This window comes from Malus sylvestris, chromosome 17 (genome assembly GCF_916048215.2).
Source record: "Malus sylvestris chromosome 17, drMalSylv7.2, whole genome shotgun sequence".
Classification (NCBI taxonomy): Eukaryota; Viridiplantae; Streptophyta; class Magnoliopsida; order Rosales; family Rosaceae; genus Malus; species Malus sylvestris.
The window spans coordinates 4,173,157-4,201,130 of NC_062276.1; the positions used below are offsets into that span (position 1 = coordinate 4,173,157).

The following is a 27,974-nucleotide window of genomic DNA, read 5'->3' on the forward strand; positions in this document are numbered from 1 at the left end:
TGGTTGCATTTTAATCGTGCCCATATAGATTGTTACGGGAAATCAGTTACTTTCCTTCGTCCTGGACTACCAGAGGTTACTTCTGTGGGTGAAAGAAGTGGGGTGAGACATGGTGTTATTTCGGCCATGAGAGCAAATAAGTTGTTATCGAAAGGTTGTTAATGATACTTAGCACATGTGGTGTTAAATGATGTTGCTCCTAGCAGTATTGAGGAAGTTGGAGTAGTCAGACACTATCCTGATGTATTCCCAGATGATTTGCCTGGATTGCCGCCAAACAGAGATGTGGAGTTTTCGATTGATTTACTTCCAGGTACGGACCCTATATCTTTAACTCCATATAGAATGGCTCCAGCTGAATTGAGAGTTAAAAATTCAGTTACAGGAATTAACTGATAAAGGTTTCATTCAACCTAGTACTTCACCTTGGGGAGCTCCGGTATTGTTTGTAAGAAAGAAAGATGGAACTTTGAGATTGTGTATTGATTACAGGCAATTGAATCGGGTAACGATTAAAAACCGTTATCCATTGCCTCGTATTGATGATTTATTCGATCAGCTTAAGGGTGCATGTGTGTTCTCTAAGATTGACTTTAGATCTGGATATTATCAGTTGAAGATTAAAGATGAGGATGTACCTAAAACGGCTTTCAGGACCCGTTATGGACATTATGAGTTTTTGGTGATGCCATTTGGATTGACTAATGCACCTGCAGCTTTCATGAGGTTGATGAATGAAGTATTCCAGCAATATCTTGATAGATTTGTCATTGTTTTTATTGATGATATTCTGGTATACTCTAAGTCGAAAGCATATCATATTCGACACCTTAACTTGGTACTAAAGAAATTAAGGGAGCATCAGTTGTATGCCAAGTTCAGTAAATGTCAGTTTTGGTTGAATCAAGTGGCATTTTTGGGGCATGTAGTATCGGCACAAGGAATTCAAGTTGATCCTCAAAAGATAGCAGCAGTGGAGAATTGGGAACAACCACGAACCGTCACCGAGGTACGGAGTTTTCTTGGTCTAGCAGGTTACTATCGACGGTGTGTTCAAGATTTCTCTATGATTGCTTTACCACTAACGAAGTTAACCAGGAAGGATGTTAAGTTTGTTTGGGATGAGAATTGTGAGCAAAGTTTCCAGCAGTTGAAACATTGCCTCACTCATGCTCCAGTATTGATACTTCCTGACGATAGTGGTAACTATGAGATTTACAATGATGCTTCCTTGAATGGTTTGGGATGTGCCTTAATGCAGCATAACAGAGTGATCGCCTATGCTTCTCGACAGTTGAAGATTCATGAAAGAAATTATCCTACTCACGATCTTGAGTTGGCAACCATTGTCTTTGCTTTGAAGATTTGGAGGCATTATCTCTATGGCGAGAAATGTAAGATCTTCACAGATTATAAGAGTCTTCGATACCTTTTCACTTAACATGATCTTAATCTTCGTCAGGGAAGGTGGATGGAGTTACTAAGTGACTATGACTGCACCATTGAGTACCATCCGGGGTCGTGCCAATGTGGTAGCTGATGCACTGAGTAGGAAACCTCAAGGTCGACTTAATGCCTTGTATGCTTGCCGTGTTCCTCTACTTGCAGATTTGAGAGCTACTGGAGTGAAGTTGGAAATGGAAGAGCGAAGAGAGGCTTTTCTTGCTAGTTTCCAAGTCAGGCCAGTTTTGGTTGATCGTGTACTTAAAGCTCAATTGGTTGATGAGGAGATTCAAGAATTGATTCAATTGAGAAATGAAGAGAAAAAGAAAGACCTCAAGATTCGGGAATCGGATGGCATGCTTATGCAAGAGAATAAAATGTATGTGCCGAATAACGAGGAACTAAAGAAAGAAATTTTGGATGAAGCACATTGTTCGGCTTATGCGATGCACTTAGGAGGAACTAAGATGTACCATACTATTCAACCATTTTATTATTGGCCGGGTATGAAGAGGGAAATTGCAGAGTGTGTAAGTAGGTGTATTGTTTGCTAGCAAGTCAAAGCTGAAAGAAAGAAGCATTTTGGTCGGATACAACCACTTCCCGTTCCTCAGTGGAAATGGGAAAATATAACTATGGATTTTGTGTATAAGCTTCCACGTACACAAAATGGATTTGATGGCATTTGGGTGATTGTAGACCGACTTACCAAGTCAGCACACTTCATTCCAGTGAGAGAAAAGTATCCTCTGAATAAATTGGCTAAGCTGTTCATCACGAAGATTGTGAAGTATCATGGAGTTCCAGTGAATATTATTTCTGATCGAGATCCAAGATTTACTTCTAAGTTTTGGATAGCTTTTCAGGAGGCTCTGGGTACGAAATTGCTTTACAGTACTGCTTATCATCCTCAGACAAATAGACAATCAGAGAGGACTATTCAGACGTTAGATGATATGTTGAGATCTTCAATGTTGCAGTTTGGTGATTCTTCGCATGATCGCCTAGATTTGATGGAATTTGCCTACAACAATAGTTTTCATTCAAGCATCGGTATGTCACCATTTGAGGCACTTTATGGTAGAGCTTGTCGTACGCCATTGTGTTGGTCAGAGGTTGGTGAAAGAGTGCTAGAGGGCCCAGAGATTGTGGATGAGACTACTCAAAATGTTCAGGTGATTAAGGCTAACCTGAAAGCGGCCCAAGATCGACAAAAGAGTTTAGCAGATAGACATGCTACTGATCGAGTTTATGATGTGGGTAATTTGGTATTCTTGAAATTGTCACCTTGGAGAGGTGTAGTACGGTTTGGAAAGAGAGGCAAGCTAAGTCTTAGGTACATAGGACTTTATGAGATCATTGAGAGGATTGGTAAAGTTGCTTACAGGTTGGAGTTGCCTCCGGAGTTATCTAAAGTTCATAATGTGTTTCATGTCTCGATGCTTCGACATTATGTTTCAGATCCTTCACATGTGATTCCTCCTCAACCTTTGGAGATCAATCCGGATTTGACGTATGATGAGGAACCAGTCACTATCTTGGATTGGAAAGACAAGGTTCTAAGAAATAAGACGGTGAGCTTGGTGAAAGTATTGTGGAAGAACCACTCAGTGGAAGAAGCTACTTGAGAGACAGAAGATCGAATGAGAGAGATGTATCCAAGGTTGTTTTATAAGTATTAAATGGTTTGATTGGTTGTATGAATTTCGGGGACGAAATTCTATAAGGAGGGAAGATTGTCACAACCCATCCCGAGATTTTCTTATTAAGGACGTGAAAGGACGAAAGTACCATTGACGCTACTAAGGTAAGTGTGTGTGACATGTTTTGAATATTTCCTATTTCCTAAGTTTTTGGAAAATATTTTAAGTTGGATTAAAATTAGGTTATATTTTGTGTGGTTAGGGATTAAAAAAGAAACGGATGGTGATGGGGTATGTTGGACCACACACACACAGTCCATCATTCTTTCGCCATTCCCCGTGTCTCTATCTCTCTCTCTTCTCGATTTTTCTGCTTCACGTGCACTGTGCACGTACGGACAAGCTAGGAACCTCCCATTTCTTCACGGATCGAAGGTTCTAAGGTAAGATTTGAACTCCTAGTAACCTTGTGAGTTCATTGGTACAATTTTTAGGACGTGAAACCTTCGAAAGCACGTGAAACCCGAACCCCCATTTTATGTCACTATTCATGCAATCGTAATATGTCGATTTTCAGGGAATTCTAAGCTTGTAGTGAGCTTAGTGAGGTCCCAAGGAAGCTCAGAGTGCTTCGTTTGAAGGTTTTGGAAGTCGGGATCACTGGGTTCGACTTTGGCCGGTTTTCTTGGAATTTTTCCGATGAGATTTCGTGATTTTTAGAGCCTTAAAGTAGTATAGCGTGAAACTACATGTTTAGGGCTTCATTTTGATATAAAATGCGTGAAACATGGTTGAGAAACGAAGGAGAACAAGGCGTTTGAAAATTGCCCAGTTTCCAGCCATCGGAAAAACCAGTCCGGCGACTGGTTGAGGAAGAAGACGCGCGTGGGGGAGCGTAGGTCTGTGCCACCCACGGCACGTGGGGGCGCGTGCGACGCTAAAAAATTATTCTAAAAATTTCACGACGTCCGTGACGTCGAGTAGGTCACTGTGGTATATTCATATACCCAAATTGAGCACCGTATGAGAAGTTATTAAGAATTATTGGTTATATGCTTTAAAATAACGTTTTTGTAGTTATTTCGCATATAGGTGATACCTATCCCGAGGACGAGCGCATCCAGGGACGTCACGAGGGTTACGACCCTTCGACTTATCAGTGAGTGGGCAATATTTTCTGTTTATACCTATAGGCTATTGAATTTCCCAGAAATTGAGTTTTTAATGAAAGTATGTTTCTAAAATGCCATGCATGCATGATATGAATTATGAATTGATAATTGATGCATATATATATGTGAATTGGTGCTGTGGACGCACAGGTAAGTATCAGGTGAGTTTTATGTTATTCATGTGCATTGTTGATGATGTGTATTATGTTAATAGCTCATAACCTGCAATCATGGTGTTAGTGCTTATATTATTCACCTCACACCGCACGCTCACCTTGGATCCAAGTAGGTGCATGTCGTACAAACCATATGAGGGTTCCGACATGTCGTACAGACCATGAGAGGGTTCCGACTGATAGGTGACCTTAGATTATGTGCACAGATGATTGATGAGAGAAGCACTAGAGCGTATTATTACACCATTTATGTCATACAGACTATTTCAGGTAGTTCTGACTTATATGCAGTGTAGTGCCGTACAGGTCACCGAGGTGACTCCGGTTGGATTGGATGTTGAGCTATAGAATTAACCGCACAGGACCAACTGCAGGGTCTCCGGTTAATTCATTATATCACCTGTTACATTGATGCATCATTCATTCTGTTTTTGAAATTATAACATGGCATACTTTCTGGTTTAAGAAAAATTGATGATTTGAGATTTATGAAAAATATTATGTTATTATGCTATTTTCTGGGAAAGTATACAGGTTTTACAGCGAAGGGTTAGAAATGTTTTAAATGAAAGGTTTTCGAAAAACTTTGTTTTACTGACCCACTCAATTTTGTTTTGCGCCCCTCCAGGTTCTAGTTAGTAGTTGGTGGTTGATGAGGACTTCTACGGCATTCTGACATACTCCCCTAATGTAGGACTCACCTGCGGGTGTTGTAACTTAATTATAGTCCTATTTGACTGCACCTAGTTCTTAAGCTCTATTTATGTGTGCACTCACACTTTAACTCACTCTAGCATGCTATATTGGTTATTCTTGCTAGTAGTTGGTTTTTATTCTCTCGTAATTTTCTTATCTTTGCTTCCGCACCACAGTTATGGTTACGTCACGCTCACGTGACGGCCAGCACGCATTGATTCTAGGATCGGGATGTGTCAAATTATGAGAATGTTAAATATAAAATAATGATAAATGATTATATTTAAGACTTGTCATGTGGCGAAGTTTGAGTGGATTGTAGTGCTACTCAACAAAATCCAATAGCAAGCCAAGCTTCACACAAGTTTTTCTCATCCATCCTATCTGGGAAATTATTATTTTTTCAAAATAAAATAAAATAGATTTAAAGAAGGGAATTTTAATGAAAAGCTACTGGTACTATTCACTTTAACAAAAAACCATATTTTTACACTAAAAAGTCAATCCTGGTACTATTCACCTTACCCTTTATTTTGTCCTTATCGTTAAAACTCAAAGTTTTCAAGTCATTTTCATTAGTTTTCCTTGTAAAGAAATGTTGTATATACCAATAAAACAACAATACATGTAATAGAAAAAGAATGAAAGCGTATATGATACCTCCACTGTAGGGTTAAAATATGACAGGTATAATACACTTACGTTACAGGGCAAACACAAAAAACCCAATATTTACCTACTCTATAGATAGAAAATAAAATTTGTAATAGAGGCAGGTAGATTACGTTCTCAAACACAAAAAGAACCTGTGAAGAAGTAGTTTATAAAAAAAATGGTACAAGCAGATAAATACATTAAATCTAAGACGTAAATAAAACCCAACAAAAACTCAAAGATATGGTGGAGGTAGATTGAAATATCATGTGTCATAGGTAGATAAACAACATGCTTAATTAAAGGAAACCTTTCATAAAAGAAATAGCATGTTGGTATTAGAACATCTTCCATGTTTATCAAATCAATATATAAAGATGATAAAAAGAAGAAGATCTCAAAGAAAGCAAACCGTGACAGAGAAGAAAAGAAACAGAGCAGCTGAAGTTTATCATGAAGGGACTTTCTAATATTTTCCTTTTTGGATAATTTTTCCCTCTTCCCAGGACAGCTCCCTAAAGACCATAGCGCGGCAACATTACAATTCATGTCTGCCATACATGTGGCAATAGATTAGAGTTTAAATGAAAATTCAAATTACCAAATTAGACATACAAAAAGACAGCAGAGTACCAACTGTTAGTACATTTTTCCTTTTCTTTCCTTTTGCCCGGCCGTTTGCTCCTTTTTCGTATACTCGTCATGTATATAGGTATGTATGTTGTGATTTTGTTCTCATATTTCTTGATAGTTTTGTGGAATGGGTGTGCTATTTACACATCTCTTTTTATTTCTCCCACACTCCTTGTTAATTTTTGTCATTTGAATTTCTTCATTTCATCTAATTCGACGGTCGAAAATTAAAAAGAAGTGTGAGAAGTACAACAGGATGTGTGGATAGCACATCCCTTGCGGAAAACTCTTTTTCCCCTTTTCAATTTTGTTCTTTCAAAATCAGCTGGGAAAAAAGTTTATGTGTTTTGCATAGAACCCGTTGTTAATTTTGAAGTGAGTTCAAGAAAACTCAAGGCAAAATAAGCCTAAAATATTGGATTGTGGGGAGTTTTTGACAATTTAACTTGATTAAATAGGCTTTTTCTTTTTGGAATTGAATTAGTGCCCATTGGATTGCTATTTCGTTTTTAATATTTGTGTGCAATAAATAAGGAGAAATATGTAGATATATGGAAGAAATAACGAATGAAAAAGAGCGAAGAAACGGGGTCTTGGATAAGCTCATGTTCTTAATTAGCTAGCAGGTTGTTATTCGCATGTCATTAACTAAATATGGAAGAAATTGAAAATTAGGAATCCCTGTTATTCATTAATATTAGCACAATGCCACTTATTTCCATGTAATTTTCACATCCTAATCCTATATGTTGTTTAAAAATTAAAATACAGCACCACTAGGGAAGGACGGTGGTCAGTACATTTATTGAGGAGGAGGCTTCGGCTGCTTTAGCTCCGAAGAGGATCCGTTCTCGTTTGTGCTGCCCATTGCCAAGTCAGCTACAACTTTTCGGTTGGAGGTCATTTGACCAGACTAACCGATTTAATTTATAAAAACAATATATCAATGAACTTTTATGAAATGATGTAAGAAATGTTCGAAGGTAACAAGTACTCCTCCTGATTTGGGAGCAATCATACAACTTGGAGATTGCTCATATATATTGGAATTGGAATAATAATGAAAGTGCACTTTTAATTATTTAAAAATTTGTTAAGTTCATTTAGAATATGGTAGTGACAGTCTTTTAGAAAGTTGTAATTTATTTATGCTTCTTTTATCTTCACTTCCTTTAAATTATGATGTGATACAATTATTTGGGAGACTTGATTAATGAAAAATAGTTTATTTGCCTTTTACATTTGAAGTGAGTGATTTCACTTTCTGCAATCAAGTGTTTGGCTTTATCGTGTAAGTGTATCCATAATTAGCAACGTTGATCGGACTCCACTATCACAGGTTGAGTGATTCCAAGTTATTTATCCCCCTGTCTCTTTGAGACCCTTGTTTTTTTTCCTGCATCACCTCCCCTTATATAATCCCCAGCGCGAGTATCACTGGCTGCACAAGTAGATGGTACATGAGGAAAAAACTGAAGAAAACACAAAAAAACAGATGATGCGTGAAGTAAAAAAAAAAAAAAAAAAAAAAAAAAAAGATAAGTAGCAAACCACAAAAAAAAAGATTTCATGATGCAATAAATTTGAGGGAACTTTAACGAAAAACACATGGTACTGTTCATTTTAACGAAAAACCATATTTTTACACTAAAAAGTCAATCGTAGTATTATTCATTTTACCCTTTATTTTGTCCTTATCGTTAAAACTCAAAGTTTTCAAATCATTTTTATTAATTTTCCTTAAATTTCTAATCAAGAAAAAGTTTTAGAACAAAACGAAGGAGAAAGAAGAAAAAAGGAAAGTATAAAGAAAAAAGAAAACAAAAAGGTGAGGAAGATCTATATAATTCTTCCATTAAGCAATAGAAAGTTGAATGAAAAAAAAAAAAAAAACTGATAAAGGAAGGAGCGGAAGAAGGATGAGGAGGGTAGACACTAGATGAGTATAAGAAAATGAGGAGGAGACGTAAGATTCGAGAACTTGTAAGGAATGATTTTTATTATGTATAGCATTTTTGCACGCACTTTCTGGAATACAATCCTTGTTAGGATATTTAGAGTCACTTAGTTTGACGAAGTTCTCCGGCGATATATAAATCTGCAGCAGTGGAATATCGGGTTGGATAGCGGAGCAATTTTTATGGCATTTCACGTTGTGCTTTCTGTGTAGTGAGCTGGCTGATTATCCTTATAGGTGCAATCTTTTTGTATATGCCTGAATCTATTACACTCATGGTATTTCACTTTTCCCTTGAACCAACATTCACCAGAATGAGGTTTGTCACAAACTTTGCACTTTTGAGTATGTGAACCCTTCTCAAATTTTTTCTTCTCTTCGAAATTACTCTTTCCTTCCCACTTTTTGTTTTGAGGTATTCATCAATTCCCCCCTGAACTTGTAACCATTGGCCAATTTCCCCCTTCAACTTTAATTTTGGCCAATTTTCCCCCTCAACTCTCATAATTAGTCAATTTCCCCCCTCAACTTTAATTTGGCCAATTTCCTCCCTCAACTCTCATAATTAGTCAATTTGCAACCTACTGTTTTTTTTTTAATTTTCCATCTATTTTTTTTTCTTTCAATCTTTCTAATAACTTCTAACAAAGTACTAAAATTAACATAAACTCACCTGCATAATATAGGGTAAAATGTACAAAAACATAATACAATTAGTATGTGATATGGGTTGATTATAAGAAAAAGTTATGAATCGGGTTTAAAGCATGTAGAAGAAGAAATAATAATCCTAAACTCATGGATCAGACCTATTTCAATAAAATGGGTTATTCTTAATAAGGAGTCGAAAATTATGAATTGACTAACCATTTTTGCACTAAAGCTCGATTCTCTGCAATTTACTTGAACTTAGCTTTCACTTTTATAAAGAAAATTGTATTCACATACAAAAATGCACACATCAATCCTTTTCGTTATCAATTTTGTATAGTAAAAAATCAAATAAAATTACTCCATATTGATTTATTATAACTAATAATACTATCTATGATAAATTGTAAAATTCTAAATTTTAATCTATTTGTAATAGGATAAAGACTTAGGAAAATGATTAACATACATCTTATTTAGTTTCTTACACACACTTGTTTAATTATGATCAAATTAAAAAATTAACAGTATGGTGCAAATTGACTAATTATGAGAGTTGAGGGGGGAAATTGGCCAAAATTAAAGTTGATGGGGGAAATTGGCCAATAGTCACAAGTTCAAGGGGGAAATTGATGAATACCTCTTTTGTTTTTGCCTTTCAAATTCTTCTTTGAGCTTGGCCTTGCTTTGGCTCGAACTAGCTTCAGTTTTTGGATTCATTGCAAGTGTTTGTAAAATATTTTCAACATCATTGTTGTCAATGCCTGAATAGTCTCTCAGCAAAATCTTTGAGTGAATCAATCACCTCTTCTACACTCAAAGTTGACAAATCCTTGGTCTCCTCTATGATTGAGAGTATGTTATCATACTTTCGTGGTAAACTAATTAGATACTTATGAACTATTCTCTCATTAGAAAAGGTTTCACCATATATAGTCTTTCATTTGATTAATAATTTCAGACAATCTATTAAGATGATTATCCAACAATTCACCATCTTTCTTTCTTATGCACTCAAAATCTCTTCTCAAAGATTGGAGTTTGTCTTTCCTTACCTTAGTAGAGCCTCTGTACACTTTCTCAAGCACCTCCCAAGCAGAGTTGGCACTAGTTTCATTTGATAGTCCCAGAAAAATTTCGTCCAAGATACCACTTTGAATGACCCCAAGATCGTTTGCATCTTTCTGGATGTTTTCCTTCAATTCCTCAATCTGAGCCCCTGTAAAACTACAATACTTAAGGGTACCACATGGCCATCTTCAATCAAGCTCCACAGATCACGAGATACGAAACTCTTTGAACCAGCCATGGATTTGAAGATTTTGATTTTAGGATTTCAGTTTGAATATTCCCTCTTTTGAGAATAAAAAAGCATCCCACTCTTTGATCAGATTGGCTATGATACCATGTTAGTATTAGAAAACCTTCCACGTTTTTCAAATCCATATATAAAGATGATAAAAAGAAGAAGATCTCAAAGAAAGCAAACAGTGGCAGAGAATAAAAGAAACAGAGCAGCTGAAGTTTTTCATGAAGAGACTTTCTAATATTTTCCTTTTGGATAATTGTTCCCAGTACATAGGACAGCTCCCTAAGACAATAGCGCATCAACATTACAATCTCTGCCATACATCTGGCGATAGATTAGAGTTTAAATCAATATTTATTTTACCAAACTAGACATACTAGTATTAACCTTAACAATTGTTTTTTATGAAGAAAAAATCATTAAAGTGAAAACCCACGATTACAACCGTTTTTAGTACGATAAAAGGGCAAAGCAGCCGACGCAAAGTTTGGAATACATTAACTTTAACAACTGTTAGTATATTTTCCTTTGCTTTCCTTTTGCCCGGCCGTTTGCTCATTTTTCATGTACTTTGCCATGTATGTATGTTGTGATTTTGTTCTCATATTTCTTGATAGTTTTGTGGAAGGCTTTTTTTTTTCTTTTCATTTTTGTTCTTTCAAAATCAGCTGGGAAAAAAGTTTTTGCTTTCTGTTTAGAACGCGTTGTTAATTTTGGAGTGAGTCCAAGTAAACGCAAGGCAAAATAAGCCTAAAATTTTGGATTATGGGGTGTTTTGACATTTTAACTTGATTAGATAGGCTTTTGTGGAATTGAATTATGCATGTTTGATTACTATTTTGTTTTTAATATTTGTGAGTAACAAATAGAGGAAAAATGTGTAGATGTATGAAAGAATTGAGGAATGAAGAAGAGCGAAGAACTAGGGTCTTGGATAAGCTCATGTTCTTAATTGGCTAGCAGGTTGTGGGTAAGATATTCTAACGGTTGCTGACTCGTGTTCTTAATTAGGAACCCCTGTTATTCATTAATATTAGTACAATGCCACTTGTTTCTATGTAATTTTCACATCGTAATCCTATATGTTGTTTATAATACAGCATCACTAGGGTGGGAGGAGGGTGGCCAGTACAATTCTCCTTGCCATGCTAGGAGCCTAGAGTCCTCTAGTAGAGAAGATTAAAGGTACAAAAGTCCAAAAATGGCTTAATTTGTCCAAAAACTCATTTACAATCGGTTGCTAGATTATAATTTTATAAAGCCACTCAGACTATAATTTAGCCAAAAGGGCATCAAGCTGGCCAAATGTAGCTCTTTTTAGCCATTTTTTGGGACCCAGATCCTCAGTTGAAATAATTGATTCAAATTCAACTGCTCGATTTGAAAACATCCAACAGTAGTTTAACTAAATTAATTAATAAATTTAAAGTATAAACTTAGAATTAGTTAATTACTGAGGGGGCTATGTTTACCCCATTTGGTTAGATATGGTACATGAGTATAACCTCACTGTTTATTTTAAAATAATTTTTTGTATGACTATAATTCTGAACGGAGTTATGTTTAACCATTTCGATTGAAGATGGCCTCACAGACCACAATACTGGCATGATGTTGATTGTTGATTTATGTACTTACGCACGCTACAAGACAAAAGCTCATTTACCACAGGCACTGTTCCTCTTTGGAATATGGACGTAGTAAAAAACCTCAGTTTTTATTAGGGATGATGCCCATCGTCAATGTAATCACGGATTGTGCCCAAAATAAATTGGGATCTAACACCACATGTTATGACTGTTGTGGATTACTAACTAAACACCCCTCCAAACAAACAACTTTGAGTGAAATACTACCCTCAATGCGTGAGCCTCAAAAAATTGTTGCCTCTCTATCTGTATAGACATAAGTATATGATGCCAAAAAAATAACCAATAAAGACTTGAACAGGTATACCAAATTAATTAACCTCAACAAGAGCATGCGGTGCAAAATTAGTAGTGCAAAATCAACTGATACAAACAGATGCACTATCATCCCTATATCAAACAAACAATATTTATTTTTCTTACCAATTTATAGTAAATCAGCAACAAAAACTGAATAAGTAATCAATATGATAATTAGGTAAGTATCAAGTAAAATAAGACTCGTATTCCCACATCAGCAAACCAACATGAGAAACTAAACGAAAACTGACAAATAACTTTCACCTGATAGATCGCGAGCTCATAGTGACTACCGGAGACGCCGAGAAAATTAAAAAAAAAAAGATTTTGTATTAATTTTTTAGTTAAATGGATAGTATATATTGTCACCAAAGGCTAAAGCCATGTCACAGCTTGAACAGGTATATAAAAAGGAAAGAAGGAGGTGGGTTCCTTGCACCCAACGCATATCTCTTAGGTTCGGCTTCGGACTCAGCTTCGGTGTAGACTTCGTGAGTATAAATAAGAACGACCGAGCTCTCTCGCTCTATCCATGAACCCAGGGCCGGCCAGGCCCAGTGCAGGGCAGGGCGACTGTCCAAGGCCCAAAAAAATTGGGGACACCAAAATTATTCGGATGATATATTTATATATGTTTTTATAAGAGTATAAATTTAAAAAAGTTGGTTTAATGACAAAGGAATTTAACTAGAAGTGGTGGTTTTGTAATTTGAAATTAATGAGAAGGTCTTGGGTTCAAGACATCACGTGTGCTTATTTACTTTTCAATTTTTTCAATTTTTTTTTCGTAAGAGTATAAATTTATAAAATTTGGTTAAATACTCAAGAAGTTTAATTAAAAGCAATGATTTTTGTTGTTTAAAATTAACGAGAGGTCCTAAGTTTGAAATGCTATGTGTGTGTTTATTCTTTTCAATTTTAACAAATTTTTGTTTGGTTGTTAATTTATTTTTAGTTACTAGCTAGTAGCTATATGAGTTGCTATTTTTAAATATTCGTTCAAATTCAAGTCTAATATTCAACAAACAGTAATGCGTAGACCAAATTTTTAGAGCAAATTTACAAATCATATGATGTGTCATCATAAGGTTTAATTTAGTGCACATTCATTACTTATACATATCAATTAAAGACTAAAAAACATTATTATTTTTTTAGTCCCATATTGACAAGGTTAGTAAATAAGAAAAAACATCTCACAATTTATACAAAAACACTTTAAAAGTTCAGATGGAAAACAAAACTCATTTATCTACTTGTAAGCCAGGAGTTTTTTGGTTTCCTTCTCTTGATACAAAATAAATTAGTCTTTCTGTGTTTCAAAATTATTGAGTTCGAAATGTTTTTCTACGTATAATTTTATCGATGTCTTTTATGTGAAAATAAATAATTTTCTTATGTGAAGTTAAGGCACATTTTTTAACGTCGTCTCGGGCCTCAAAAATCTCTAGACCGGCACTGCATGAACCCATTCACTCCCTCACCGTCTCTACTCTTCCTTTTCTATAAACCTAAAAATTCTCTCTCTCTCTCTCTCTCTCTCTCTCTCTCTCTCTCTCTCTCTCTCTAAAAGCCTCCTTTCTTTGACTAGAACACATTTTCTCTCTCTACTTTCTCTCTGCTTTCTCATCTCAGCGTTGAGAAAACCAGTGTTTCTTTTTGTTCATTCAACGCATATCTCTCAGGTTCGGCTTCGGTCTCAGCTTCGTCGTGAGCATAATAAGAACGACCCAGCTCTCTCGCTCTATCCATGAACTCATTCCCTCACTCACCGTCTCTACTCTTCCTTTTCAAAAAACCTAAAAAACCCTTCTCTCTCTATCTCTCTCTCTCTCTCTAAAAGTTTCCTTCTTTCTCTGACTAGAACACATTTTCTCTCTCTACCTTCTCATCTCTGCTTTCTCTCTCTAACGCCATCTACCACTCTACAAGAACCCATTCCCTCCCTCACCGTCTCCAACGCATATCTCTTAGGTTCGGCTTCGGCCCAGTTGCATTTTTTCACTCAGAAGATCATATTTCTGGTTCAATAATTTGCATTTGAAGACGACGTCCACTATACAGAGCTCCGTCCATCGTTCTACCCTTGTCTGCTCACAAAAGTAGGTGCCCTGTTTTTTTCTTTTTTCTTTTTTTGCGCTTCATTTTGGGAGTGTAGCTCAAAAGTAACCGCGTTTTTTTGCTCGCATTCATCACCGGACCGGTTACAGTACCATTTGAATATCTGCTTGACATTCTTAAGTACTGTCTTAAGCTTGACAGCTGTAATTGGCCGTATTCTTCGTAGCGAATTTTTGTTTTGGAGTCCTTTTTGCCAGAATTTAAAAACGAAAAGAAAAAAAAAGAAAACAGAGCTCTCGTAAAGAGAAAACAGAGCTCTTGTGTGTGTGCGCGTGTGTGTGTGAAGGTATGACGAGTCTTCGATCTGAATTTTGTTATTGTATTCCTCTGTACAGAAGTGTCATATTTACGGAGATGGATCGTGTCCCAGACATTGCTGTTAGCGTCCCTCTACATTCGGAGCTGGAAGGGTAAGTGTATACTCTACTTGCCTCTTCTTTTATTCCTTTTATTTGGGGAAAATGATGGGATACCAAAAAAGAACTGATTAATTAGCAATTAATCTATAGAACTCAGCTCTTGATATGTCTAGGCATTTTTTTTATTGAGAAATTAAGAGCATCGAATGTCTATAACCTTATATCGATTTGTTATTAAGAAACATTGAAGAAAATAGTAGTGTATCATGTTACAACTTACCTACTTAATCAGTTTATTTCAGATTACATATTAGCTTGATTAATTTATAGGTAGATCATATGTTCCCATTCTTTATATCACATTAGTGTACCATTTCATGTGACATGTGACACATACGCAACATTCATTGATATAAATTCATTAATTGAAGTGACATGTACACATCACTTGCCGCATCAAATAGTACAAAAACATGGTCTCCCTAACATTTTTCTATTAATTAAGAAACCATATATATTGTAGATAATTCATTAATGCAATTCCATTTAATTTTTTCATTAACTATATGTATATAACAGCACAAGCCAAGAACGTTCTACAAATGTACTGCATAAGTATATATGTTTCCTCATCACCATGCTAGGTGGTTTCCTCCAACTAAAGCAGGGAGTCAGAAATGAGTCTCTCTTCGACACAAACTACCCAACTATAGTGTCCCTTATCATTGCGTTAATCACTTATGTCGGATCACTAATTCGCTCTAGAATACTCCACGTCCCTGCTCGCCCAAATTCAAATTTGGCAGAATCAATCATCAATAAGATTAGCCTACTCTTTGGAACTCTTGCCTTGATTTTAGAAGTGGTGATCCTTGTGCCAGGTTTAGGGATAGTCGCTCTATTCTTTTGGGTTGTTTGGCTTGTGAACGTTGTAGTTGAGTACGCCTGCGAATACCTCGAAACGTTGTATCACAGTGTAGTTGCATCAGTTGTTCATACATTTGGCAAATTGAAAGAGCATCTGAACATGATCATCCGATGTTTCGCTATGGAATTCGAAGAACGAATTGATGAGCTTCCTCAAGTAACTTCTACCACGGTTTAGGTTTAGATTGGGGTATTATTTTTAGTTGTTATTTTTTTTTGTGTTGGACTATATTGAACTCAGCTTATGAATAGTTAAGTGCGAAGTGGTAATATGTGAAAGAAAATTCAAGCAATGACATCCTAATTTTTGCAAAAATAGTTGGTAATTAACTTAATTTACTTTTCTGATGTATTTTTTGTGCTAGAGAGAGAAAATATATGAGAAAAATAAGTAAGGGAGAGGGATGAAAGGAGGTTGTGGGAGGAAGGAGGAGAAATGAACAAAATTATATGAAATTAAAAACTTGATATGGTGATAACTATCCTATATTAAGTTTTTGTCGTGAGTGACGTTTCGTACACATTATTTTTACATTTCTTCCACCATCATTCCTTCACTCTTTTGCATTTCTTATTTCTCGAAAACGTAGTTTTTCGTTATGTATAACACAAAAAATGGTTAAAAATTAAAACTGAAATGAATACCAAATTAGTCTATAATTTTTGTTTTGTAACATAAATTCCTATGATATATTTAGTTGTCACATACTCTTTAATGAGCTCGTGCAGCTAGAATTTAACCGTGCCTTAATTATTGCTATCTTTTCCATTTCCTTTTTTTTTATATATCTATAACTGTTTCTGCCTCTCTAAGGAGACGCGTAGCAAAACCACCCAAAGAGGTTCAATCGAACCCCAATCCTCTCCTCCTTTCATTTTCAATTAATACTTTTCTGGAGCATGGATTCAGTGATTTGTGAATACTCCTCCTTGGTTCAAATTGCACATCTCACTTTCTGGAAATCGGGTTCAAGGAATTGGGAGTTTCAAAGTTTTATAGAGTTATTCTGACATCGTCGGCGTCTTAGTTCGGTGAAAATCTAAACTCATGTAGAGAATACAATTACACCCACTCGCCTCTGCATTTCATCAAAAGCAGAGGAAATCATAAGAAATAAATGTACACAATCTTGCTCAGAATTCATGAATAACATCTGTCTCTTGTTCGGAACTCTTGCTTTGATTATATTAGTTGAATAATACTTGAATATTGTTGAACTGAGAGAGTGTAACTTTATAACATAAAGTGCGGGAGCCCTCGAACCCAGAACCATGAAGTATGCGTAATCCTTTCTGAGTTTTTGAGTCTCTAGACATCCCAAACAATTTGCAATCGCGAATTTATCTTTCTATAATCAAAAGGAGAACAAAAGCAAAGATATGTTCAAGTAACTTAAATTAATCGTTAAGATATAATCTTCTTTTTGTAAAGAGAAAAAGACCTTTCAATTTTCATTTAAAGAGACTGTAATTTGATCATCAAAAAATTCAAAACTAGTGAGAAAAAAAGAAAAAGCAAAAGAAGTATTCTTATTCTTTGAAGCTGCTTACCACTACTCATTCTTTGAAGCTGCTTATCACTTTATATTACTTGTAGTACAAGAAAAAAGGGCCTCTTCCCATTTGCGTAATGGATGCAAGTGTTAATATTGACCCTCTCTATTCTAACATGTAGAAACGTAATTACAAAATAATTGTTTGGGTTTTCATTTTAGTAAACTAGAAAAAAATACTCTTAACGTTAACTAATAACAAATAAGAAAGCAAGTCGAGGATTGCATTGACGGTTATGATAATCCTCTTAAATTCAAGAAATTTTTCATTGTGATCGAAACGGATGATACACTATGTGTTTTTATACAAATGGTTGAAACTTTTATTATTTAAGTTATTAACTTTTTAGCGCATATAGTCCACTATTTGTCTAATGATATGTGATGTAACACTCCGTGTTTAATCACATCGAAAGATCTCTCCTTAATTTCATTGCGTCTCGGATTCACGCTATTTTTCTCATTAGTCTAGTATAAAATAATAATATTGACAAACAACCGGATTTTTTTTTTTCTATGGAAACTTTGCACAATTAAAATCAGGTGGTCTGAATTCTGAAGGTGCATTTGGGATTGGTCTATCTTCTTGTTGGAGGGGGTAATCATGTCGTTCTACCAATGTGTCCAATATTTTATAGAGGATGATTCTCTCCCTTCTTAATCTCTCTCTTCTTCATTCCTCTCTTATTTGAATGGTTACGGTTTAGCCATTAATATCTTATATTTATTTTTTATAGAAATAATAAGAAAAAAAACAATATATGAAATGAGGGGAGGGAATGCGATGAGAATATGAGAGGAGAAAATCTTCCACCATATTTTATTCACCTCACTACACCCACAATTTTCACTTTTAGGCGGATACTCCTGTCATTTAGGATGGTTTGTATATTTGTCAGGGGTGTAGGGACCACATTCATGTCATTTAGTTTGTAAATTCGTCAGGGGTGTAGGGACCACATTCTCGCTCCCATACAAGGACCAAAACATCGAAAATATCGGCGAAATTTTTTGAGTTACCGATATTTTAATGGGTATCCAATGAGTTTTCGTCAAAATATCGCGATATTATCGATAATATCGCGATATGACATCCAAAAATTCTTGAAAATTTCTGAAAAGTCTCAATTTTGAGCATAGAGGAATTCGAACCCCTCCCATTTGACTCCTTAACGCCTTAACCACCATATCACTTATGTTGTTGTGATAATATGCTACTATATTTATATATATGGTTTTGTTTTGAATTCTTTTTACAAGAAACAAATTTGCACATATTCCAAATTTTTTGTGGTATTATATTTTAAATTGTGTCAATTAATTACTTAGTCAATGGCATGTGGTTTTTAATTTTTCTATTTTTTATTTGGTCACTTACATGGTAGGGCTGGAAAAAATTCCCGAAAATCCCAAACCAAACCGAAAAAGTCCCAAACCCAAACCGAAAAATCCCAAACCAAAACCATCCTGAAGTTCGGGAATCCCATCCCGAAAAATACCGAATTATTCGGTTTCCTATTGACTTTTGGGTTTTGGTTCTTGAAAACCATTGCCATGGTTGCTGACTACTCTTCACAATACACTTACTCTACAAATAGAGATGATGAAGATAGTGAAAATTTTGAACCTCATAGGAACTCTATGTGGTACTAAGTCACTCATGTATCTTACCATGCAATGTATAAAGTGTAAAATATTGTACTAATTCATTATATATAAATGATTATGGTGTGTTTAAATTTCTTTCATTAATTACTACATATTTTTTACATTCACAATGTTTGTCAGCTCGCTATATAATCAACTTAAATCAGATAAATCCATCATGCAATGCATTTCCTTTCAATTTTGTATGATAAACTAATAGATAATTGACTAAATAAACATCTTGCAAAGTTTCAATAAAAATTTCTAAGTTTTTCTTACAATTTCCGTGGTTTCCATATTATTTTTATCAATATCGATAATATCTCGATATTTCTATCGATATTTTCGTGTTTTTGAACTACCGATATTTCCGATATCATCGATATTTAATACCTTACTCCCATGTAGGCGGAAAAAGAAGAATAAAAATATTCACCTGGACTTTTGATGGAAAAGCAATATTAAAACATTAGTGAATAGAAAAAACAATATTAAAACAATGTTAAAAATATTCACTCTGGCCTGGACTTTTGACAGAAAAACAATATTAAAATAATTAAAAATATTCGCTCTGGGAAAATTATGTTTCGAAGTAGGGCTACTTTTCTATTCATACACCATATCCATATAGAATGACAGATCGCCTTCTCTTCTGCCCAACATCACCGCCGCACGGCACCCAGTTGCATTGCTTCACTCACAAGATCATATTTCTGGTTCACAAAAGTAAGTCCCTTTTATTCTTTGTGCTTTCATTTTGTGTGTGTAGTTCTCAAGTAACAGCGTTTTTTACCTCGCATTTCACTCGTTACCATTTGAATATCTGCTTGCCATCTTAACTGCTGTCTTAAGCTTGACGGCCGCTATTGGCCATATTCTTCGTCGCCAATTTCTGATTTGTTCTCCTTTGCCGGAATTTCAAAAACAAAAAGAACAAAAAAACAGAGCTCTTGTCTTTCAAAAGGAGAAAACAGAGCTCTTGCGTCTCTGTGTGTGTGAAGGTGTGACAAGTCTTTGATCTGAATTTTGTTTTTGTGTTCCTCTGTACAGAAGTTTCATATATACGCATATTGAAGAAAATAGCAGCTTGCTAGGTACCCTGTTACAACTTACCTACTTAATCAATTGATTTGAGATGATATATTGGCTTGATTAAATTATAATATGTTATACGTTCTTAATTAGTTGATTGCAGATGATACGTTGACTTGATTAATTTATAGATGTATCATACGCTCTCAATTAGTTGATTTCAGATGATATATTGACTTGATTAATTTACAGATATATTGACATGTGATGTGTACAACAAACATTCAATGAGATAAATTCATTAATTGACGTGGTATGTACACATCACTTGTCACATCATATTATTATAGATGATTCATTAATGCAATTCCTTTTAATTTTCTCGTTGTCTTTAAAACAACACAAGTGAACGTTCTACAAAGGTGCATAAATATATATGTTCCCTCTTCATCGCCATGCTAGGCGGTTTCCTCCAACTGAAGCAGGGAGCTAGAAATGAGTCTCTATTCAATACGGACCATCCGGTTATGGTGTCCCTAATCAGTACGCTAATTGCTTACATCAGATCACTAATTGGCTCTATAATACTTCACGTGCAAGCTCGCCCTAATTCAGATTTGGTAGAATCAGAATTGGCTCTATAATACCACCCACGGCGCATGGGGGCGCGTGCGACACTAAAAAATTATTCTAAAAATTTCACGACGTCCGTGACGTCGAGTAGGTCACTGTGGTATATTCATATACCCAAATTGAGCACCATATGAGAAGTTATTAAGAATTATTGGTTATATGCTTTAAAATAACGTTTTTGTAGTTATTTCGCATATAGGTGATACCTATCCCGAGGACGAGCACATCCAGGGACATCACGGGGGTTACGACCCTTCGATTTAGCAGTGAGTGAGCAGTATTTTCTGTTTATACCTATATGCTATTGAATTTCCCAGAAATTGAGTTTTTAATGAAAGTATGTTTCTAAAATGCCATGCATGCATGATATGAATTATGAATTGATAATTGATGCATATATATATATATATATGTGAATTGGTGTTGTGGACGCACAGGTAAGTATCAGGTGAGTTTTATGTTATTCATGTGCATTGTTGATGATGTGTATTATGTTAATAGCTCATAACCTGCAATCATGGTGTTAGTGCTTATATTATTCACCTCGCACCGCACGCTCACCTTGGATCCAAGTAGGTGCATGTCGTACAGACCATGTGAGGGTTCCGACATGTCGTACAGACCATGAGAGGGTTCCGACTGATAGGTGACCTTAGATTATGTGCACAGATGATTGATGAGAGAAGCACTAGAGCGTATTATTACACCATTTATGTCGTACAGACTATTTCAGGTAGTTCCGACTTATATGCAGTGTAGTGCCGTACAGGTCACCGAGGTGACTCCGGTTGGATTGGATGTTGAGCTATAGAATTAACCGCACATGAACAACTGCAGGGTCTTCGGTTAATTCATTATGTCACCTGTTACATTGATGCATCATTCATTCTATTTTTGAAATTATAACATGGCATACTTTCTGGTTTAAGAAAAATTGATGATTTGAGATTTATGAAAAATATTATGTTATTATGCTATTTTCTGGGAAAGTATACAGGTTTTACAGCGAGGGGTTAGAAATGTTTTAAATGAAAGGTTTTCGAAAAGCTTTGTTTTACTGACCCACTCAATTTTGTTTTGCACCCCTTCAGGTTCTAGTTAGCAGTTGGTGGTTGACGAGGGCTTCTACGGCATTCTGACAGACTCCCCTAATGTAGGACTCACCTGCGAGTGTTGTAACTTAATTATAGTCCTACTTGACTGTTCTTAAGCTCTAATTATGTGTGCACTCACGCTTTAACTCACTCTAGCATGCTATATTGGTTATTCTTGCTAGTAGTTGGTTTTTATTCTCTCGTAATTTTCTTATCTTTGCTTCCGCACCACACTTATGGTTACATCACGCTCACGTGATGGCCAGCACGCCTTGATTCTAGGATCGGGGTGTGTCAGTTTGGTATCAGAGCCTAGGTTGCAGTCCTATATAATTGTTAATGCTCTAATGATCTTTTGGTGTCTTCTGTCAGAACAATGCCGCCTCGTAGGGAACCACGTCGTACTTCTGAGTCTAACTTCCCTGATATAGCTCAATTAGGGGAAGAGATTGCCCATGCTTTTCAGAATGCAATTCGTCCTCCTCCCCCTCCTCAGAGAACACCCCTGGAGACCATGTACAATCTGAAGTTAGACCGCTTTATGGGAAATGAGGGGCATGAAGGGGCCGAGAAATGGCTAGATCATATTGAGAAGACTTTTCAGGTGATGTAGAGTCAGGGAAACCTTCCTGCTAACAGACGGGTCGAAACCACTTCTTGGTTTTTGGGACGACAGCCAGCATGTTGGTGGAAGAATCAGGCTCAGTTTATGTCACCAGAGATGGCATCTGATTGGGAGGTATTTAAGGAGAATTTTAAGAAGAGATTTGTCCCTCCAGAGTATATCGACCGTAAGAAGCAAGAATTCGCCCGACTGAAGCAAAAGAATATGTCGACGCATGAGTACTACAGGAAATTTACAGACTTATCTCGTTATGATCCTGAAACAGCTGGTAATCCGGTAGAGATGTTTCACCGCTTTAAGCTGGGAACTAAGAGGAAATGGCGGACTTTTGCTAGTGCACTTCCTTGCACCGATTATCATGAGTTTTCTGAGATTCTGGTTCGGATGGAGGATTCCGATAACCTCCCCAGTAACAATGAGGATGATGAGGAGAAAAATGATAATCAGATGAGAGATGACAGGGGAAAAGGTATCTCCATTCCGGGACCCCGTAGGACGCAGATTTTCAAGAGGAGTGGAGCGAGCTCGAGTTCTTCCAGTGGAGGATTTAGTGTGACAGGCCCGAGGAGAGGTGGAAGATTTGCTGGTGGACCCAGGTTTCAAGGGCCGAGAGATTTTAGTGGAACTGGTGGTTCAGGTGCTCCGTTGTATCGTCGATGTAACTTCAGGCATCATGGAGAATGTAGGAGAAGTGGTGGTGGTGGTGGTTGTTTTACTTGTGGGCAGATGGGACATAGAGCTGCACAGTGTCCCCATAATCAACAGAGACCTTAGCAGTCTACTATGCCACCCTCAGTACCTACTCAGCAGAACTATGGGTCAGACAGGTCGTGGTGGTGTTTACCACTATCAGGGTGATGCTGCTCCCTATGCTTCCGGGCAGAATCAGTATTCTCAGGACCTTTATTTACAGTCTGGGTATTCTTAAGATCCTGGAGGTTATTCTTTATATTCTTCCATGGCAGCTAGTGGGTCTCAGCGGTATCAGGGAAATCAGCCTCATCAGGGAGAGGGTGCTGCTAGCAGTGCAGGACCGTCTAGACAGGCTAGCCAATCAGGCCAAGGACGCACTTCTCAGTGGTGAGGTAATCAAGGAAGCAGAGGTCGTGGTGGATGACAGCAAGCCCAGGGACGTGTTAATCACATCTCACTGCAGGATGCTCAGAACTATCCAGACTTGATCATGGGTACGTTAAACATCCTTGGTCACTTTGCTAGAGTTTTGATTGATTGTGGTGCTACCCATTTTGTGATTTCTCATACGTTTGCTCAAATGACACAACCTCACCCTACACCTCTAGGATTTGATTTAGAGTTTGCTATGCCTAGAGGAGACAAATGTTATGTTGATAGTGTGTATCCAGGGTGTCCAGTGATGGTAGATGGCGTAGTTATGCCAGCTAATCTTATCTCGTTAGATATTGTGGATTTTGATGTGATTCTAGGGGCCGATTGGTTGCATTTTAATCGTGCCCATATAGATTGTTACGGGAAATCAATTACTTTCCTTCGTCCTGGACTACCAGAGGTTACTTCTGTGGGTGAAAGAAGTGGGGTGAGACATGGTGTTATTTCAGCCATGAGAGCAAAAAAGTTGTTATCGAAAGGTTGTTAATGATACTTAGCACATGTGGTGTTAAATGATGTTGCTCCTAGCAGTATTGAGGAAGTTGGAGTAGTCAGGCACTATCCTGATGTATTCCCAGATGATTTGCCTGGATTGCCGCCAAACAGAGATGTGGAGTTTTCGATTGATTTACTTCCAGGTACGGACCCTATATCTTTGACTCCATATAGAATGGCTCCAGCTGAATTGAGAGTTAAAAATTCAGTTACAGGAATTAACTGATAAAGGTTTCATTCAACCTAGTACTTCACATTGGGGAGCTCCGGTATTGTTTGTAAGAAAGAAAGATGGAACTTTGAGATTGTGTATTGATTACAGGCAATTGAATCGGGTAACGATTAAAAACCGTTATCCATTGCCTCGTATTGATGATTTATTCGATCAGCTTAAGGGTGCATGTGTGTTCTCTAAGATTGACTTGAGATCTGGATATTATCAGTTGAAGATTAAAGATGAGGATGTACCTAAAACGGCTTTCAAGACCCGTTATGGACATTATGAGTTTTTGGTGATGCCATTTGGATTGACTAATGCACCTGCAGCTTTCATGAGGTTGATGAATGAAGTATTCCAGCAATATCTTGATAGATTTGTCATTGTTTTTATTGATGATATTCTGGTATACTCTAAGTCGAAAGCATATCATATTCGACACCTTAACTTGGTACTAAAGAAATTAAGTGAGCATCAGTTGTATGCCAAGTTCAGTAAATGTCAGTTTTGGTTGAATCAAGTGGCATTTTTAGGGCATGTAGTATCGGCACAAGGAATTCAAGTTGATCCTCAAAAGATAGCAGCAGTGGAGAATTGGGAACAGCCACGAACCGTCACCGAGGTACGGAGTTTTCTTGGTCTAGCAGGTTACTATCGACGGTGTGTTCAAGATTTCTCTATGATTGCTTGACCACTAACGAAGTTAACCAGGAAGGATGTTAAGTTTGTTTGGGATGAGAATTGTGAGCAAAGTTTCCAGCAGTTGAAACATTGCCTCACTCATGCTCCAGTATTGATACTTCCTGACGATAGTGGTAACTATGAGATTTACAATGATGCTTCCTTGAATGGTTTGGGATGTGCCTTAATGCAGCATAACAGAGTGATCGCCTATGCTTCTCGACAGTTGAAGATTCATGAAAGAAATTATCCTACTCACGATCTTGAGTTGGCAGCCATTGTCTTTGCTTTGAAGATTTGGAGGCATTATCTCTATGGCGAGAAATGTAAGATCTTCACAGATTATAAGAGTCTTCGATACCTTTTCACTCAACATGATCTTAATCTTCGTCAGGGAAGGTGGATGGAGTTACTAAGTGACTATGACTGCACCATTGAGTACCATCCGGGTCGTGCCAATGTGGTAGCTGATGCACTGAGTAGGAAACCTCAAGGTCGATTTAATGCCTTGTATGCTTGCCGTGTTCCTCTACTTGCAGATTTGAGAGCTACTGGAGTGAAGTTGGAAATGGAAGAGCGAAGAGAGGCTTTTCTTGCTAGTTTCCAAGTCATGCCAGTTTTGGTTGATCGTGTACTTAAAGCTCAGTTGGTTGATAAGGAGATTCAAGAATTGATTCAATTGAGAAATGAAGAGAAAAAGAAAGACCTCAAGATTCGGGAATCGGATGGCATGCTTATGCAAGAGAATAAAATGTATGTGCCGAATAACGAGGAACTAAAGAAAGAAATTTTGGATGAAGCACATTGTTCGGCTTATGCGATGCACCCAGGAGGAACTAAGATGTACCATACTATTCAACCATTTTATTATTGGCTGGGTATGAAGAGGGAAATTGCAGAGTATGTAAGTAGGTGTATTGTTTGCTAGCAAGTCAAAGCTGAAAGAAAGAAGTCTTTTGGTCGGATACAACCACTTCCCGTTCCTCAGTGGAAATGGGAAAATATAACTATAGATTTTATGTATAAGCTTCCACGTACACAAAATGGATTTGATGGCATTTGGGTGATTGTAGACCGGCTTACCAAGTCAGCACACTTCATTCCAGTGAGAGAAAAGTATCCTCTGAATAAATTGGCTAAGCTGTTCATCACGAGGATTGTGAAGTATCATGGAGTTCTAGTGAATATTATTTCTGATCGAGATCCAAGATTTACTTCTAAGTTTTGGATAGCTTTTCAGGAGGCTCTGGGTACGAAATTGCTTTACAGTACTGCTTATCATCCTCAGACAAATGGACAATCAGAGAGGACTATTCAGACGTTAGATGATATGTTGAGATCTTCAGTGTTGCAGTTTGGTGATTCTTGGCATGATCGCCTAGATTTGATGGAATTTGCCTACAACAATAGTTTTCATTCAAGCATCGGTATGTCACCATTTGAGGCACTTTATGGTAGAGCTTGTCGTACGCCATTGTCTTGGTCAGAGGTTGGTGAAAGAGTACTAGAGGGCCCGAGATTGTGGATGAGACTACTCAAAATGTTCAGGTGATTAAGGCTAACCTGAAAGCGGCCCAAGATTGACAAAAGAGTTTAGCAGATAGACATGCTACTGATCGAGTTTATGATGTGGGTAATTTGGTATTCTTGAAATTGTCACCTTGGAGAGGTGTAGTACGGTTTGGAAAGAGAGGCAAGCTAAGTCCTAGGTACATAGGACCTTATGAGATCATTGAGAGGATTGGTAAAGTTGCTTACAGGTTGGAGTTGCCTCCGGAGTTATCTAAAGTTCATAATGTGTTTCATGTCTCGATGCTTCGACATTATGTTTCAGATCCTTCACATGTGATTCCTCCTCAACCTTTGGAGATCAATCCGAATTTGACGTATGATGAGGAACCAGTCACTATCTTGGATTAGAAAGACAAGGTTCTAAGAAATAAGACGGTGAGCTTGGTGAAAGTATTGTGGAAGAACCACTCAGTGGAAGAAGCTACTTGAGAGACAGAAGATCGAATGAGAGAGATGTATCCAAGGTTGTTTTATAAGTATTAAGTGGTTTGATTGGTTGTATGAATTTCGGGGACGAAATTCTATAAGGAGGGAAGATTGTCACAGCCCATCCCGAGATTTTCTTATTAAGGACGTGAAAGGACGAAAGTACCCTTGACGCTACTAAGGTAAGTGTGTGTGACATGTTTTGAATATTTCCTATTTCCTAAGTTTTTGGAAAATATTTTAAGTTGGATTAAAATTAGGTTATATTTTGTGTGGTTAGGGATTAAAAAAGAAACGGATGGTGATGGGGTATGTTGGACCACACACACAGTCCATCATTCTTTCGCCATTCCCCGTGTCTCTATCTCTCTCTCCTCTCGATTTTTCTGCTTCACGTGCACTGTGCACGTACGGACAAGCTAGGAACCTCCCATTTCTTCACGGATCGAAGGTTCTAAGGTAAGATTTGAACTCCTAGTAACCTTGTGAGTTCATTGGTACAATTTTTAGGACGTGAAACCTTTGAAAGCACGTGAAACCCGAACCCCCATTTTATGTCACTATTCATGCAATCGTAATATGTCGATTTTCAGGGAATTCTAAGCTTGTAGTGAGCTTAGTAAGGTCCCAAGGAAGCTCGGAGTGCTTCGTTTGAAGGTTTTGGACGTCGGGATCACTGGGTTCGACTTTGGCCGGTTTTCTTGGAATTTTTCCGGTGAGATTTCGTGATTTTTAGAGCCTTAAAGTAGTATAGCGTGAAACTACATGTTTAGGGCTTCATTTTGATATAAAGTGCGTGAAAAATGGTTGAGAAACGAAGGAGAACAAGGCATTTGAAAATTGCCCAGTTTCCAGCCACCGGAAAAACCAGTCCAGCGACTGGTTAAGGAAGAAGACGCGCGTGGGGGAGCGTAGGTCTGTGCCACCCACGACATGTGGGGGCGCGTGCGACACTAAAAAATTATTCTAAAAATTTCACGACGTCCGTGACGTCGAGTAGGTCACTGTGGTATATTCATATACCCAAATTGAGCATCGTATGAGAAGTTATTAAGAATTATTGGTTATATGCTTTAAAATAACGTTTTTGTAGTTATTTCGCATATAGGTGATACCTATCCCGAGGACGAGCGCATCCAGGGACATCACGGGGGTTACGACCCTTCGACTTATCAGTGAGT

General features: G+C 37.1%; 1 protein-coding gene and 1 long non-coding RNA gene across 2 annotated transcripts; both read left to right on the forward strand.

Moving 5' to 3' along the window:
* Nucleotides 1-3,616: 3,616 nt before the first annotated feature.
* Nucleotides 3,617-27,970, forward strand: LOC126610211 (uncharacterized). Its single transcript, XR_007618428.1, has 3 exons — nucleotides 3,617-3,694; nucleotides 27,418-27,508; nucleotides 27,902-27,970. It is a non-coding gene; the product is annotated as an uncharacterized LOC126610211 (long non-coding RNA).
* On the forward strand, nucleotides 13,877-15,993 carry LOC126610207 (uncharacterized). Its single transcript, XM_050278201.1, has 3 exons — nucleotides 13,877-14,385; nucleotides 14,740-14,814; nucleotides 15,343-15,993. The coding sequence occupies exons 2-3, from the start codon at nucleotides 14,759-14,761 to the stop codon at nucleotides 15,866-15,868; spliced, it is 582 nt and encodes a 193-aa protein (XP_050134158.1). The 5' UTR covers nucleotides 13,877-14,385; nucleotides 14,740-14,758; the 3' UTR covers nucleotides 15,869-15,993.
* Nucleotides 27,971-27,974: the final 4 nt, after the last annotated feature.

Excerpts from the sequence above, each read along its gene's own strand:
- LOC126610207 (XM_050278201.1), top strand. The coding sequence starts at position 14,759 with ATGGATCGTGTCCCAGACATTGCTGTTAGCGTCCCTCTACATTCGGAG. Across the intron at positions 14,815-15,342 it reads CTACATTCGGAGCTGGAAGG|CACAAGCCAAGAACGTTCTA; the intron begins GTAAGTGTATAC and ends TGTATATAACAG.